General features: G+C 42.6%; 1 protein-coding gene across 1 annotated transcript; it reads right to left on the bottom strand.

The window, feature by feature from the left end:
* Positions 1-14,557: 14,557 nt before the first annotated feature.
* LOC123099682 (transcription factor CSA) lies at positions 14,558-17,506 on the bottom strand. The gene is made up of 2 exons (XM_044521793.1): positions 17,026-17,506; positions 14,558-15,509 (listed from the first exon to the last, which is right to left on the bottom strand). Exons 1-2 carry the CDS (start codon positions 17,195-17,197, stop codon positions 14,848-14,850), a joined length of 834 nt encoding a protein of 277 aa, XP_044377728.1. The 5' UTR covers positions 17,198-17,506; the 3' UTR covers positions 14,558-14,847.
* Between the last annotated feature and the right edge of the window lie 1,011 nt (positions 17,507-18,517).

Raw genomic sequence — 18,517 nt, 5'->3', positions numbered from 1 at the left:
ATTCATTGCCCATTCCGGTACACCGCCGGAGGCACTCATATAGAGTCATATTTTGTTCTAGTATCGAGTTGTAATCCTTGAGTTGTAAATAAATAGAAGTGTGATGATCATCATTATTAGAGCATTGTCCCGTGTGAGGAAAAAAAGAGAAAGGCCAAATAAAAGAAAGAGAAGGCCCAAAAAAAGAGAAAGGCCAAAAAAAAGAGAAGGCCCATAAAAATGAGAGAAAAATAGAGAAGGGGCAATGGTACTATCCTTTTTCCACACTTGTGCTTCTAAGTAGCACCATGATCTTCATGATAGAGAGTCTCCTATTTTGTCACTTTCATATACTAATGGGAATTTTTCATTATAGAACTTGGCTTGTATATTCCAACAATGGGCTTCCTCAAATGCCCTAGGTCTTCGTGAGCAAGCAAGTTGGATGCAAACCCACTTAGTTTCTTTTGTTGAGATTTCATAGATTTATAGCTCTAGTGCATCCGTTGCATGGCAATCCCTACTCCTCGCATTGACATCAATTGATGGGCATCTCCGTAGCCCGTTGATTAGCACCGTCAATGTGATACTTTCTCCTTTTTTTGTCTTCTCCACACAACCTCCATCATCATATTCTATTCCACCCATAGTGCTATGTCCATGGCTCACGCTCATGTATTGCGTGAAAGTTGAAAAAGTTTGAGAATACTAAAGTATGAAACAATTGCTTGGCTTGTCATCGGGGTTGTGCATGATGAGAGCATTTTGTGTGATGAAGATGGAGCATGGACAAACTATATGATTTTGTAGGGATGAGCTTTCTTTGGCTATGTTATTTTGAGAAGACATAATTGCTTGGTTAGTATGCTTGAAGTATTATTATTTTTATGTCAATATTAAACTTTTGTCTTGAATCTTTCGGATCTGAACGTTCATGCCACAATAAAGAAAATTACATTGAAAATATGTTAGCTAGCATTCCACATCAAAAATACTGTTTTTATCATTTACCTACTCGAGGACGAGCAGGAATTAAGGTTGGGGATGCTGATATGTCTCCAACGTATCTATAATTTTTGATCATTCCATACTATTATATTATCTGTTTTGGATGTTTAATGGGCTTTAATATGCTCTTTTATATTATTTTTGGGACTAACCTATTAACCGGAGGTCCAGTGCCTGTTGCTGTTTTTTTGCCTATTTTAGTGTTTCGCAGAAAAGGAATATCAAACGGAACGAAACCTTCACGAAGATCTTTCTTGGAACAAACGCAATCCAGGAGACTTGGAGTGGAAGCCAGAGATGCAACGAGGCGGCCACGAGGCAGGAGGGCGCGCCCAGGGGGGTAGGCGCGGCCCCCACCCTCATGGGCCCCTCGTAGCTCCACCGACCTACTTCTTTCGCCTATATATATACTCTTATACCCTGAAAACATCCAGGAGGGCCACGAAACCACTTTTCCACCGCTGCAACCTTCTATACCCGTGAGATCCCATCTGGGGCCTTTTCCGGCGATCTGCCGGAGGGGGATTCGATCACAGAGGGCTTGTACATCAACACTATAGCCTCTCCGATGATGTGTAAGTAGTTTACCACAGACCTTCGGGTCCATAGTTATTAGCTAGATGGCTTCTTCTCTCTCTTTGGTTCTCAATACAAAGTTCTCCTCGATGTTCTTGGAGATCTATTCGATGTAATACTTTTTGCGGTGTGTTTGCCGAGATCTGATGAATTGTGGGTTTATGATCAAGATTATCTATGAACAATATTTGGTTCTTCTCTGAATTCTTATATGCATGATTTGATATCTTTGCAAGTCTCTTCGAATTATCGGTTTAGTTTGGCCTACTAGATTGATCTTTTTTGCAATGGGAGAAGTGCTTAGCTTTGGGTTCAATCTTGCGGTGTCCTTTCCCAGTGACAGTAGGGGCAGCAAGGCACGTATTGTATTGTTGCCATCGAGGATAAAAAGATGGGGTTTATATCATATTGCTTGAGTTTATCCCTCTACATCATGTCATCTTGCCTAATGCGTTACTCTGTTCTTATGAACTTAGTACTCTAGATGCATGCTGGATAGCGGTCGATGTGTGCAGTAATAGTAGTAGAGGCAGAATCGTTTCGGTCTACTTGACACAGACGTGATGCCTATGTTCATGATCATGCCTACATATTCTCATAACTATGCGCTTTTCTATCAATTGCTCGACAGTAATTTGTTCACCCACCGTAATATATGCTATCATGAGAGAAGCCACTAGTGAAACCTATGGCCCCCGGGTCTATTTTACATCATATTAGTTTCCCGTCAACTTGCCAATTTCTATCGCCGTTTATTTTGCAATATTTACTTTCCAATCTATACAACAAAAATAGCAAAAATATTTATCTTATTATCTTTATCAGATCTCACTTTTGCAAGTGGCCGTGAAGGGATTGACAACCCCTTTATCACGTTGGTTGCAAGGTTCTTGATTGTTTGTGCAGGTACTAGGTTACTTGCGTGTATTCTCCTATTGGATTGATACCTTGGTTCTCAAAAACTAAGGAAATGCTTACGCTACTTTGCTGCATCACCCTTTCCTCTTCAAGGGAAAACCAACGCATGCTCAAGAGGTAGTAGTCTCCGCTATCAGATCGTAGAAACTTTATTTTCTTGTTACGATGATTCTCTACTTCACTCTGAAATTCTTTGAACTTTTCAAATGTTTCAGACTCATGTTTCATCAAGTAGATATACCCATATCTGTTCAAATCATCTGTGAAGGTCAGAAAATAATGATACCCGCCGCGAGCCTCAACACTCATCGGATCGCATACAACAGTATGTATTATTTCCAATAAGTCAGTTGCTCTCTCCATTGTTCCGGAGAACGGAGTCTTTGTCATCTTGCCCATGAGGCATGGTTCACAAGCATCAAGTGATTCCAAAAGCCCATCAGCATGGAGTTTCTTCATGCGCTTTACACCAATATGACCTAAACGGCAGAGCCACAAATAAGTTGCACTATCATTATCAACTTTGCATCTTTTGGCATCAATATTATGTGTATCACTTTGATCGAGATTCAGTAAACCATTTACATTGGATGTAATACCATAGAAGGTTTTATTCATGTAAACAGAACAATAATTATTCTCTGACTTAAATGAATAACCGTATTGCAATAAACATGATCCAATCATATTTATGCTCAACGCAAACACCAAATAAAATTTATTTAGTTCCAATACTAATCTCGAAGGTAGAGGGAGTATGCGATGGTGATCTTATCAACCTTGGAATCACTTCCAACACATCGTCACCTCGCCCTTAACTAGTCTTTATTCATTTTGCAACTCCTGTTTTGAGTTACTAATCATAGCAACTGAACCGGTATCAAATACCCAGGGTTTACTATGAACACTAGTAAAGTACACATCAATAACATGTATATCATATATACTTTTGTTCACTTTGCCATCCTTCTTATCCGCCAAGTATTTGGGGCCGTTCCGCTTCCAGTGACCATTTCTTTCGCAGTAGAAGCACTCAGTTTCAGGCTTGGGTCTAGCTTTGGGCTTCTTCATGGGAGTGGCAACTTGCTTGCCATTCTTCTTGAAGTTCCCTTTCTTTCCCTTGCCCTTTTACTTGAAACTAGTGGTCTTGTCAACCATCAACATTTGTTGCTTTTCTTGATTTCTACCTTCGTCGATTTCAGCATCACGAAGAGCTCGAGAATCGTTTTCGTCATCCCTTGCATATTATAGTTCATCACAAAGTTCTAGTAACTTGGTGATAGTGACTAGAGAACTCTGTCAATCACTATTCTATCTGGAAGATTAACTCCCACTTGATTCAAGCGATTGTAGTACTCAGACAATCTGAGCACATGCGCACTGGTTGAGCTATTCTCCTCCATCTTGTAGGCAAAGTACTTGTCAGAGGTCTCATACCTCTCGAATCGGGCATGAGTCTGAAATACCAATTTCAGCTCTTGGAACATCTTATATGCTCCGTGGCGTTCAAAATGTTTTTGAAGTCCCGGTTCTAAGCCGTAAAGCATGGCACACTAAACTATCTAATAGTTATCATACCGAGCTTGCCAAACGTTCATAACGTCTGCATCTGCTCCTGCAATAGGTCCGTCACCTAGCGGTGCATCAAGGACATAATTCTTCTGTGCATGAATGAGGATAATCCCCAGATCACGGACCTGGTACGCATCATTGCTACTATCATCTTTCAACATAGTTTTTCTCTAGGAACATATCCAAAATAAACGGGGAGCTACATCGCGAGCTATTGATCTACAACATAGTTATGCAAATACTACCAGGACTAAGTTCATGATAAATTAAACTTCAATTAATCATATTACTTAAGAACTCCCACTTAGATAGACATCCCTCTAATCATCTAAGTGATCACGTGATCCATATCAACTAAACCATGTCCGATCATCACGTGAGATGGAGTAGTTTTCAATGGTGAACATCACTATGTTGATCATATCTTCTATATGATTCACGCTCGACCTTTCGGTCTGAGTGTTCTGAGGCCATATCTACATATGCTAGGCTCGTCAAGTTTAACCCGAGTATTCTCCGTATGCAAAACTGGCTTGCACCCGTTGTATGTGAACGTAGAGCTTATCACACCCAATCATCATGTGGTGTCTCGGCACGACGAACTGTCGCAACGGTGCATACTCAGGGAGAACACTTGTACCTTGAAATTGAGTGATAGATCATCTTATAATGTTACCGCCGTACTAAGAAAAATAAGATGCATAAAGGATAAAATCACATGCAATCAATATACGTGATATGATATGGCCATCATCATCTTGTGCCTTTGATCTCCATCTCCAAAGCACTGTCATGATCACCATCGTCACCGGCTTGACACCTTGATCTTCACCGAAGCATCGTTGTCGTCTCGCAAACTATTGCTTCTACGACTATCACTACCGCTTAGTGATAAAGTAAAGCAATTACATGGCGATTGCATTTCATACAATAAAGCGACAACCATATGGCTCCTGCCAGTTGCCGATAACTATGTTACAAAACATGATCATCTCATACAACAATTTATATAATCATGTCTTGACCATATCACATCACAACATGCCCTGCAAAAACAAGTTAGACATCCTCTACTTTGTTGTTGCAAGTTTTACGTGGCTGCTACGTGAAGGAAATATGCCCTAGAGGCAATAATAAAGTTGTTATTTATATTTCCTGATATCATGATAAATGTTTATTATTCATGCTAGAATTGTATTAACCGGAAACTTAGTATATGTGTGAATACATAGACAAACAGAGTGTCACTAGTATGCCTCTACTTGACTAGCTCGTTAATCAAAGATGGTTAAGTTTCCTAGCCATGGACAAGAGTTGTCATTTGATGAACGGGATCACATCATTAGAGAATGATGTGATTGACTTGACCCATCCGTTAGCTTAGCACTATGATCGTTTAGTTTATTGCTATTGCTTTCTTCATAACTTATACATGTTCCTATGACTATGAGATTATGCAACTCCCGAATACCGGAGGAACGCTTAGTGTGCTATCAAACGTCACAATGTAACTGGGTGATTATAAAGATGCTCTACAGGTGTCTCCGATGGTGTTTGTTGAGTTGGCGTAGATCGAGATTAGGATTTGTCACTCCGATTGTCGGAGAGGTATCTCTGGGCCCACTCGGTAATGCACATCACTGTAAGCCTTGCAAGTAATGTGACTAATGAGTTAGTTACGGGATGATGCATTACGGAACGAGTAGATAGACTAGCCGGTAACGAGATTGAACTAGGTATGATCATACCGACGACCAAATCTCGGGCAAGTAACATACCGATGACAAAGGGAACAATGTATGTTGTTATGCGGTTTGACCGATAAAGATCTTCGTAGAATATGTAGGAACCAATATGAGCATCCAGGTTCCGCTATTGGTTATTGATCGGAAGTGAGTCTCGGTCATGTCTACATAGTTCTCGAACCCGTAGGGTCCGCACGCTTAACGTTCGATGACGATCGGTATTATGAGTTTATGTGTTTTGATGTACCGAAGGTAGTTCGGAGTCCCGGATGTGATCACGGACATGACGAGGAGTCTCGAAATGGCCGAGACATAAAGATTGATATATTGGAAGGCTATGTTTGGACACCGGAAAGGTTTCGAATGAGTTTGGGCATTTTCTGGAGTACCGGGGGGTTACCGGAACCCCCCGGGGAGTTAATGGGCCTTAATGGGCCATGGTTGGAGAGAGGAGGAGGCGTCCAAGTGGGAGGCGCGCGCCCCCAAGCCCAATCCGAATTGGGGGGGGGGGGATTTCCTTCTCTCCTTCTACCTCTTCCTTCTTCTCCTACTCCAACTAGGAAAGGGGGGAAACCTACTCCTACTAGGAGTAGGAATCCCCCTTGGGGTGCGCCATAGAGAGGGCCGGCCCTCCCCTCCTCCACTCCTTTATATACGGGGGGAGGGGGCACCCCATAGACACACAAGTTGATTCTTAGCCATGTGCGGTGCCCCCCTCCACATATTTCCACCTCGGTCATATTGTCATAGTGCTTAGGCGAAGCCCTGCGTCGGTAACTTCATCATCACCGTCAACACGCCGTTGTGCTGATGAAACCCTCCTCGACCTCAGCTGGATCTAGAAGTTTGAGGGACGTCACCGAGTTGAACGTGTGCAGATCGCAGAGGTGCCGTGCGTTCGGTACTTGATCGGTTGGATCGCGAAGACGTTCGACTATATCAACCGCGTTACTTAACGCTTCCGCTTTCGGTCTACGAGGGTACGTGGACACACTGTCCCCGCTCGTTGCTATGCTCTCCTAGATAGATCTTGTGATCGTAGGATTTTTTTTGAAATACTACGTTCCCCAACACTACGGGCTTAGCAAGAACCGTTCTTACCTACGCATCAAAACTACAATGATTTTTCGTCAAGTTTGCTATTTTAACCTTCAACAAGGACCAGGCGTAGTCACACTCGATTCAACTAAAGTTGGAGAATCAGACACGCACTAGCCACCTGTGTGCGAAGCACGTCGGTAGAACTAGTCTCGCGTAAGCGTACGCGTAATGTTGGTCTGAGCCGCTTCATCCAACAATACCGCCGAATCAAAGTATGACATGCTGGTAAGCAGTATGACTATTATCGCCCATAACTCTTTGTGTTCTACTCGTGCATATAACATCTACGCATAGACCTGGCTCGGATCCCACTGTTGGGGAACATAGTATTTCAAAAAAATTCCTACGATCATGCAAGATCTATCTAGGAGAGCATAGCAACGAGCGGGGAGAGTGTGTCCACGTACCCTCATAGACCGAAAGCGGAAGCGTTAAGTAACGCGGTTGATGTAGTCGAACGTCTTCGCGATCCAACCGATCAAGTACTGTACGCACGACACCTCCGCGATCTGCACACGTTCAGCTCGGTGACGTCCCTCGAACTTCTAGATCCAGCTGAGGTCGAGAGAGAGTTTCGTCAGCACGACGGTGTGTTGACGGTGATGATGAAGTTACCGACGCAGGGCTTCGCCTAAGCACTACGACAATATGACCGAGGTGGAAATATGTGGAGGGGGCACCGCACACGGCTAAGAATCAACTTGTGTGTCTATGGGGTGCCCCCTCCCCCTTATATAAAGGAGTGAGGAGGGGGAGAGCCGGCCTCCTATGGCGCGCCCTAATGGGGGATTCCTACTCCTACTAGGAGCAGGTTTCCCCCCTTTCCTAGTCCAACTAGGAGGGGGAAGGAAGGGAAGAGGGAGAGGAAGGAAATGGGGGGCCGGCCCCCGTCCCCAATTTGGATTGGGCTTGGGGGGGCGCCCCACCACTTGGCCGCCTCCTTCTCTCTTCCTCATGGCCCATCAAGGCCCATTAACTCCCGGGGGGGGGGGTTCCGTAACCCCAGTACTCCGGTAAATGCCCGAACTCATCCGAAACCATTCCGGTGTCCAAACATAATCTTCCAATATATCAATCTTCATGTCTCGACCATTTCGAGACTCCTCGTCATGTCCGTGATCACATCCGGGACTCCGAACTACCTTCGGTACATCAAAACACATAAACTCATAATACCGATCGTCATCGAACGTTAAGCGTGCGGACCCTACGGGTTCGAGAACTATGTAGACATGACCGAGACTCACTTCCGGTCAATAACCAATAGCGAAACCTGGATGCTCATATTGGTTCCTACATATTCTATGAAGATCTTTATCAGTCAAACTGCATGACAACATACGTTGTTCCCTTTGTCATCGGTATGTTACTTACCTTGGATTCGATCGTCGGTATCATCATACCTAGTTCAATCTCGTTACCGGCAAGTCTCTTTACTCGTTCCGTAATGCATCATCCCGCAAATAACTCATTAGTCACATTGCTTGCAAGTCTTATTGTGATGTGCATTACCTAGAGGGCCCAGAGATACCTCTCCGACAATCGGAGTGACAAATCCTAATCTCGATCTATGCCAACTCAACAAACACCATCGGAGACACCTGTAGAGCATCTTTATAATCACCCAGTTACGTTGTGACGTTTGATAGCACACTAAGTGTTCCTCCGGTATTCGGGAGTTGCATAATCTCATAGTCATAGGAACATGTATAAGTTATGAAGAAAGCAATAGCAGTAGACTAAACGATCATAGTGCTAAGCTGACGGATGGGTCAAGTCAATCACATCATTCTCTAATGATGTGATCCTGTTCATCAAATGACAACTCTTGTCCATGGCTAGGAAACTTAACCATCTTTTATTAACGAGCTAGTCAAGTAGAGGCATACTAGTGACACTCTGTTTGCCTATGTATTCACACATGTACTAAGTTTCCGGTTAATACAATTGTAGCATGAATAATAAACATTTATCATGATATAAGGAAATATAAATAATAACTTTATTATTGCCTCTAGGGCATATTTCCTTCATGATGTGGGTGACAGGGTGGAGATCCCCACCCCCTGCGAGGGTTTCTTCCGTCGCTTCGGCGCAATCCGATCGTATCCTGTCTGGTGATACATCTTCAATGTATTTATAATTCATGAAGTATTTATTCTATATTTACGTAAATTATATATGATTTTTGGTGCACTTTATATTATTTTTATGGACTAACATATTAATCTAGTGCCCAGTGTCAGTTCCTGTTTTTTTCATGTCTTTGGCTTCAAGTAAAATCCATGACTAAGAAAGTCCAAACACGATGAAAATTCACGAGGATTTTTTTGTGGAAAATAAGAAACACCAGAAGCTTTGGGAGGCAACCAGAAGAAGCCTGAGGGCTCCACAAGCCCCGGGGGCGCCCTAGGCCGTGCCACCCAGGCTTGTGGGGCTCTCGAGGCACCGTTTGACATAATTCCAATCATATAAATTCCGTAATGTTCCAAAATCCACGGAGCGAGGCCCGAAATAATTTTATCGCCACCGCAAGACTATGTTCTGAAGCATTCCCATCTGGAGGCCTTTTCCGGCACTCTGTCGGACCCATCCACGGAGGCCTCTTCATCAACCTTACTGCCTCCATGATGATGTGGGAGTAGTTTATCCTCCGGACCGAGGGTATGTACTAGTAGTTATGTGTTTGATCTCTCTCTCTCTCTCATGTTCTTGATGGATTCGATCTTGATTGTATCATGAGCTTTATTAATAAAGCTGGATCATATGATGTTCGTCCCCTCTATCATTTTTGTGGTGAATTGAGTCTTGCTCTTTGAAGTTTCCTTATGTTGGATTGAATACTTTGGGTTTGAGATTGCATGATGCGTGTCTAGTATTAACTTGCGGATACACGTGTTGATATTGGGGTATTCTAGGTGACATAAAGGTTGAACAATACGATATCATATGGTGTTGTCGTAGTACGTTCTCTAGAGCTATCTGTGACACTTTGGGGGTGGTTCGAAAGATTGATTGGAAAGATAACTTTGAGGTGGTTTTTCTACCTACACGATTTATCCTAATTTCTCCGATAGAATAGAAACTTTGGAGTGATTCTTTGCTCCACTTTGAGGGATTATCATGTGGTTTAGTTATGTTAATGATCTTGAGAGATGGCACTAGTGAAATTATGAACCCTAACCCTTGTTTCCGAGCATTGAACACCATTTTTGCTCACTTTTGTTACTTGCTACCCTGTTTTTATTTATTTGGATTATAAAAATATATTTCTACCATCCATATTACACATATATCACCCTCTCTTCGCCGAACTAGTGCACCTATACAATTCACAACAGTATTGGTGTCTTGGGGACACAAGAGATTTCTCGTATTTGATTGCAGGATTGTTTGAGAGAGAACCATCTTCATCTTACACCTCCCATGATTTGATAAACTTCATCCACTTGAGAAAAATTTTCTACTATCCTACAAAACTCTGCGCTTGGAGGGCCAACAAAGTCTACAAGAATAAAGTGAGTAGTAGACACCAAGCTATTTTTGCCGCCATTGCCGGGGAGGTGAGTGCTTGAAGGTATCTTCTTTAGATCTTCCAAATGAATCTTTTAGTTTCTTGTTTATCACTAGTTTGATTTATAAAACAAAAATATAAAAAAGGAAATGAAGTTGTGTGAGATTCTTTATCTTTATGAAGTCTTCCATGAAAACTATGAATCGGATAATCTCCATGAAGTGTCAAAAGAAGAATTTAATAAAATGTTTGGTTTGAGTTCCTTGAATGATAAGCATGATTGCAATGTTATTAGTATGTACTCTATGAATATCAATTGTGTTGATGATATGCAAAGCCATAAGCTTGGGGATGCTATGTTTGATGAAGATGATCTTTTCAGTGCCCTTACTTTTGATGGAAAAATTACGATGATGAAAACATGCCTCCTATTTATGATGATTACAATTATGATAAAAGTGGGTTTGGAAGAGTGTCAACTTTACATAATAATTATCCCACTATTTTTGAGGGTGTTGAATCTTATTACAATGATAAAAGTGGATTTGGAGAGGTCATGACTTTATTTAGTGTTGAATCCACTACTTTGGAAGATGTATCCGTTTATTATTATGAGAATAAAGTTGCTATGAATGATGATTATTGTGATGACACTTATGTATAAAGAATAATTATAACCATGAAACTTGTCATCATGATTTTAAAGCTCAAATTGATTATGTCAATCAAGTTTCATATGATAGTTATTTCGTTGAATTTGCTCCCACTACTATTGATGGAAATAAATTTGCTTATGTGGAGAGTAATAAAATTTCTATGCATGTGGATCATGAAAAGAATGCTATTATGTGATAGTTATATTGTTGAATTTGTTCATGATGCTAATGAAAATTATTATGATAGGGGAAGATATGCTTATATTTATTTCAATAACATCAAGTTTTCTCTTTTTATGTTGAAAGTTTTAAAGTTACACTTGTGTTTGCCTTCCTATGCTAGTTGATTATTGCTTCAATAAATTGTTTGCTTATAAAATTCCTATGGGTAGGAAGTGGGTTAGGCTTAAATGTGTTGGCTATATGATTCATGATGCTCTCTTCATGTTTTTATTCATACTTTTATGTGAGCATCATTAAAATTATCTAGGAAGAGGACGTGGTCGCCATGAGCAGAGGCCCCTGGAGGTGTTGCGGTCTTCTTCCCATCATTCGGTTCGATTGGTTCTTGGACCGTGTTGGATCTTTTGGTTTGCTATTTTTTTCTCCTCGCAGAATTCTCTATCGTCCATACTAGCTATCCATTTGTTGATGATGTATAATGCGTTTGTCCAAGCAATAGAGGTTAGCTTTTGGTTTACTATTTTTTTCTCCTGCAGAATTTTCTATTGTCCATACTAGCTATCCATTTGTTGATGATGTATAATGCATTTGTCCAAGCAATAGAGGTTGAAATATTTTGATGTTTGCATATTGCCTGTTGTTATGCACTTTCTTTTTTTATATCATCTCACATATCACAATAAGAGGACAATCAATCAAAACACCTAAACTGGCAGATAAAACCAACAACACATAAAGCATGCCCATCAAGAGATTTAGAAAAGGTCGAGTTGGCCGGATTTGCATCTCGGGTGGGTTTATGCGCAATTCTTTCCCTGTGCAGTGGGATTGGATGGAGGCGCTATGGGGCGCGTTCGCCGTCTGCTCTTGGTTGGATGTAGAGGGGCATCGCGTACCTGGCCTCTTGCCGTCGCGACCCCTAGCAGACTGTCATGTTTTTGAATGTGTGGGCTCTTGGATGCCGCTGGATATTCAGAAAGCTCACGTTGGCTAGTTTCGCACCGACATGGTTCGTGCATGTTCTCTGGGTGGTGGGGTTTGATAGGGGCACTGTGGGCGCTTTTGTCGTCTGGGCTGGCTCGGACGCTTTGGGGCATCGTGTAACCGGCATGTTGCCGTCATTGGCCCTAGCCGACGAGTGTGTTTTCGACTGTCTGACCTGCTTTTGGGTGCCGTTGGATCTGCCCGGACGGCGTGCTGGACTAGAACTCCACCCGACAAGAGCCAAGTACGAAGGAAGCAAACTGAGACCAACCATGGCACCAAAGGAAGACACAATAACGATCTTAAATCATCCACAACTCGCTGAGAAAGAGTAAACAGGACCAGATTTGGGTTAGAGACTTACCCCACCGGAATATCCCGTGCGAGTGCGGTTTTGTTGTGGTTGTGGTCACTAACGCCGATGCTTCTCCGTTCCCCCCATTGCCTAGAAGTAGATCTGATGGCTCCGCTCAAATGTCTCTCACATCATCGACCAAGCACATGGGTTTCGCCGTGAATCGGTTGCCGCTGATAGAGCTAGAGGGGTCAAGTGGGGGCAAACGATGCCCAAAATGTTGCGCCGGTTACGGTCAAACAACGCTGACCAGACGAAACCATGACAGAAGGGCAAAACCATAAGAGGAGCAAAGTGACTTGGACATGACCAAGATTTTTTTGAAACTAATGGTAAATCAAACAGGTGGGACACAACTAAGGGCATGGAAATGATTATGCCTTTTCTCTTCGGGGCGACGATTTGCTACACAGACCATGGTCACCGGCATCATCCTGTCTACATTGACGATTTCTTAGCGGCTGCTTATACAAGCTCTTGGGTTTCAACAAGTTTTCTACCTTGAGATGGAGATTCTAAGGCGGCAACAACACGCGTGAGTGGATGTACGAGGAAGAATACTTCGGCACCCCAAGTGTTTGGATGTTTAAAAAAATTGTACGGTTGTTTATGTAAGGGTCTATATTTTTTCATATATGACTTTAGCCTTTTCACAACAAAAAAGTTAAACCAATGGCAAAATATTTCATGAAATATATTATGTTGGGTTATGTGCGTAGGCTATGTGGATATAGAAATTGTGATAATGACATATGACCAATGCCGAATATTTAAAGCAGCCATCTTTACACATTTTGTCAAGTCTAGCTTTCCTCTTTGCTTGCAAAAGCCATGCAGTTACTATGTATGCTAAGGCTTAAGAATGTCATGGAGTTGCAACAACCTGCAGTCTAGTTGCCAAAGAATTAAAGGCTTCAGATTTGAACTCCCTGCACAACCGCTTGGTGTACTTATACCTTACTTTAACATGCTTGTCTATTTTTTGCAGGTTGGTGCACTAGAAGCAAACGGAATAAAGGCGATCACTACATAAGTTAAACCGACGGTTGGATGGTTTGTCTATTTTTTGCAGGTTGTTCATGTAGTTCCATCCTGTGACACGACTTCACACTATTTTCTTTCTAGCTAGAGTAAGTTTAACACTCAGTCGTCAATGTAGATTTGTCCATGTACTAGCAGACAGTAAAATTCTTTATCATGGACCATTAATATATAAAAGTATTATTGGATTATTAATAAAAAATATTCTTAGTTTTTTGGTGGATGTAATTAGATTTAATATCATGACAAGTGCTTCATAATATTTCTGGAATTTAAACCGTTCGCTGACAAACTCAAAAAGAAAATTACAATCGAAGTTCTGTGTTGCAGTTTTTGCTCATGTATAAAACAGGCCAACATTTTTTCAGTGTTATGTGTGGACAAAAGCTGCATAAAGCAATTTTGTTATTTCAAAAAGGCAACTATTTATTATAAGTCAGTGTTGATGACTGCTCGATCTTTCATGAGTTATGCATGCGCATATATGACGAGAAAATCTTGATCTTATGGCTATGAGTAGTTGTCTAGAAATAACTGTTTTTAAGTCGATTTAGCCCTATATAGTCTCTCTTTTTTTGCGGGTAATTTAGCCATATATAGTCCCTCCCAATTACTAGTAATTACTTCTGACTAACGGGACGACGATATTCACCCTTATGTTTGCAAAATATGTATTCCATGTGAATGTGATTTACTAACGGAAGGGTCTCCGAAGTCCCAACTCACAACATTGGCAAACTGCACGTTCGACTTGACAGCCTTAAACAAATTTTCTTTTACGTTTTTTTGAATTGTTTGAATTGCTTACCACATGTGTCTTGTTGCCCCTTTTATCACAATTTACACGTCTGATGGTGATTAGCACTTTTTTCTTTCACAATTGGCGTCTCAACAATAGGCCTTTGTATAATCAGCGATTAGCACACAACACAAATTCAAATTATTAACCAGAAAAAACCAACGATGTGCCACAAACCTTATTTGATCGATCAACAGTTCAACACATGATCATGTTCAACAGTTCAACACATGATCGTCACAGTTCTAATTAAGGCCCTCCTTGATCGCTGCCATAAACAGTGCATGCATGCGCCTATCTAGCCAGTTAATTACCAATTAACGGCGATGCAATGCTCTAACAACACAGATCGATCGACAAGTTGATGGAGGCGGCAGCCGGCCGCTTCCTGCGATCGATCGTTCCATTGCCACGGTTCACGAGGACACGCCGACGCCGAGGAAGTCGATGAACGGTGGCGCATCCTTCGTTTTCAGTGGCTCCTCGCCGTCGACGTGGTAATCCTTCCTGCGGTGATGGTCAGGGCTGCCACGGCCATCCAACGCTAGTGCTTCTCTTGAAGGTGGGGAGGAGAAGGCGATGGAGAGGGAAGACGGCGCCGCCGGTTGCTTGCCGCCTTCCAGGTAGCTACTGTACCTTGACAGCAAGCTCTTGTTTCCTGAAGCGCCGTAGCCATTGAACATTACTGGAGTAGAAGAAGGCGCCACTGCGGCGGCCGCCGGCGGCGAGCCGAAGAAACCGCCACCACTAGGATTGGAGAAGCCAAAGCAGAAGGAGCCGGCCGACGCGCCGGCGAAGTCGAGCTGGGCGCCGCCGCTGTAGGAGTAGGACGGGAAGGTGGACGAGGCGGCCTTGGCGAAGAGCCTGCAGCGCTCGCGGCTGCGGCGGGCCCTGACGACGTGCCAGTGGTTCTTGACGGCGTTGTCGGTGCGGCCAGGAAAGTGGCGGGCGATGAGAGCCCACTTGTTGCCGTGGACGCGGTGCGCCGCTAGCAGACGCTCCTCCTCTTCCTCCGTGAACGGCCGCTTGTTGATCCGCGGGTCAAGCTGGTTGAACCACCGGAGACGGCAGCTCTTGCCTACAATTAATTACCACAAATTTGTTTAAATATTAGAAATAAAATAGAAAACTTAGCAGGTCAGGGAAATACATTCTAGTAGAAATTATTAATAATGAAAGAAATTCATAATTCAGTGTAATTCATTGGCGAATGAAGAATTCGTAGTTTTTCTTATTTTGGCGAATGGAGAATTCATGGTTAAGTAGTGCAATTTTGCAAGGATGTGAAATTCTAATAGGGCAGTGTAATGTTGTAGGATTGTGGAAAAATAATAATCAGGCAAGTAATTACATAATTAACACACTCAAGAGAGTAGGTCAGGGCACATAAAGGTTATTGCGTACAGATCGATTTAGTTGCATCAACCTGCATGCATGCCTGAGACTGAGAGAGACGAGTGAAGAAATCTTCTTATTAGGCTAAGCCGTGTAGGTGATCAACTCTTGACACATGCATCCATATATACATGGATTTTTCACATGTATAAACATAAAACTAACCGTGCTTTGCCTGGTGATTAACTAATTAATGCTGTTTAGGGTTGTTACTTGTTAGTAAGAAAGAACACACCCTACCGCATCTGTTACATTAAGGAACTGTACACGGTTTTAGGTATGTTGTTGCTTCCCTTTACCTCATACTATGCAACTTTTTTTGTGAAAAATATTATGCAACTATATGTTATGGGGAAAAAATATTTAAGTAAAACTAAAAGAGGAGATTTAGAATAAAGATGCAGGCATGCTAATTTCACCTTGTTCTTGAATTTTGCAAGCTAGCAGTCATGCAAATGTAACCTTGTGTTCATAATTTCTTCTTCAATCTAGAACAAGTATTCCAGGGATATAACTAATTCCGAACTTCTAAAATTTTTATGTATCAATTAGACAAAGATCACTTAATCGTACCTGTTTGCCTTTATGGCCACCAGACTAGATTTATCTTTGGTGTAAGAAAAGTAACACTAATCTTTCCAAATTTCCGAAAATATTAGGAGAATTGTGTATCATTCCATTGAAGCGCCTTGAAAGATAGAAAAAGTTACATCCACAAGCACAGCAAGAGAACTATATAGGTATCCCAAAACAGATTCAACTCGCCATCGTGCACACAAACGAATAACTTATATGATCCTACTGTTCTTTGGGTATAACACGAAGAAAAACTCACTAACGAGACATAATTTTAATTAACTTATATCTAAAAAACTCTTCTATTTTCAAGATACCCAAAAACTAAAGCCCAGCGCAAATATCATTCCCCTCGAGGAAGGATTTTCTTGGTAGATGGCACAAGCAGCTAAAACAATCTGCTGCCCGTGCAGAAATTAGTATGGCAAACCCCCCTCAAAAAAGAAGTATGGCAAACTGAACCAAGGTGCGTAGATCATCTAATTTCTGAGCACAAATCGCATCATCCAAAGTCAATTTCTTAAGTTCATATGCATCAACATCACCTCAAAACGAAAATTAAGAAACATTTCTTGTTGGAAACAGATCGGTGATCAAAGAGATAGACCAGCAGTTCCACCCACCTGATCTGCCCTCGAGCTTCTCGGCTATGGAGTTCCAGTTCTGGGGGCCGTACTTCTCCACGAGCTGACGCAGCTTCTCGTCCTCCCCCGGCCGCCAGTGGCCTCTCGGGCACAAGGACGACGGCTTCGCGCCGCCTTCCGATGTGTTGGTCGTCGACGACGATGCCGCCATCGGCCGGAGAAGAAGAGAACTAGATCGAAGCCTGGCTCGCGAGAGAGCTCCGAGCTGCGCTTGAGAGAGGGGAAGCTAATGCGTTTTTGGTCCGTAATGAGCTAATGGCCACAAGTCAGAGGGGCGTATGTATATAGAGGTAGAGTGAGAGAGAAGGCTATGGTGTGTGCGTTAGCTTTACCCACACACACGCACGCAGGTAATGACACGCATGTTGGGCTAGGGTTTGGGGAAGAGGTCCCTTTAGTTTAGCTTTACACGACAAGAGAGAGGGAGAGGGGCTGTGAATGATGCATGCACGCTCACATACACCGCTAATGGAGTATTCAACATCTCTCTTTCTCCCTCCCTTGTGTGCGTGCGTGTAGGGCTAGCTACCGTGTGTCCATGTCATCTCTATCTCCCACCAACTTGCCCCGTTTGGCTATTCGCCAGAGACCACTCCTCTCACAGCCCCCATCCAACACAAACCTATCCCCGGATTACTTCCAGCTGCAACATTTGTACTTCTTCTCTAACTTCCCTAACAATATTCTCCTCCATCTGCAATGCAAAGACATCATCGACTATCTTAACAAACGATCTTATCTAAACAACTCCCTGCCCTGTTGTACGTGTTCTTGACGCTTCTTTTCAATTACGTATGCCGTTTGTTCTGACACCTATTTATATTACATCACTGATCAAACGGCACTTTCTTATGATCTTATGTTATGCAGTACAATAATTCCTCCATATATACGCATCTCATTTACACCAGATGAAAAAGTTGAGAGAGGTTGTTATGGTAAACATCTGAGTGCATCCCCAAGAGGGCAAACCGTTCTATCCCAGCCATTACAGCCATACACAAAAACAGCAGCCGTAGTAATGGCCAATGAGCTAGCACACACACAAGGAAGGTGGTTGGCTGCCTGCATCCTGCAGAGCAGAAGCCCAAAACCTGCAAACCTTTGCAGCATGGGATGTGCTGCAGAAATGGGATGCATTCAAGCGTTCCATGCCGCCCACTGTTCGTTTTGTATGGGTGGTATGGAGTAACATGCATATCTTGATGGGAGCGAGAACAGTAGATCGGTACATGCATATGCACTCTGCGCCGTAAATGTGACCATCACCATGTGGCCTGCAGGGATGTTGCTCTGCACTATTAACTGCTACGTACGTTTGTTGTACTGCCCATGTAACTAAGCAAAACGCATGCGCTCTCCAAGGGGTGTCCAGTGTCCTGTCCTTCATTGGTACATTTAATTTGTACTTGCAGAACAAAAGGTCGAAGGGTGAACAGTTTATATATATTCACAAAATGGGTTTTACAAC

This window comes from Triticum aestivum, chromosome 4D (genome assembly GCF_018294505.1).
Source record: "Triticum aestivum cultivar Chinese Spring chromosome 4D, IWGSC CS RefSeq v2.1, whole genome shotgun sequence".
NCBI classification, from domain to species: Eukaryota; Viridiplantae; Streptophyta; class Magnoliopsida; order Poales; family Poaceae; genus Triticum; species Triticum aestivum.
The sequence above is the reverse complement of the archived record's forward strand: the minus strand, read 5'-3'. Positions and strand labels throughout refer to the sequence as shown.

What these genes read in the sequence shown, in the direction of transcription:
- LOC123099682 (XM_044521793.1), bottom strand. Translation starts at nt 17,197, where the DNA reads ATGGCGGCATCGTCGTCGACGACCAACACATCGGAAGGCGGCGCGAAG. An exon ending in GAAGCTCGAGGGCAGATCAG is followed by an intron (nt 15,510 to 17,025) that starts GTGGGTGGAACT and finishes AATTAATTGTAG; the next exon opens with GCAAGAGCTGCCGTCTCCGG.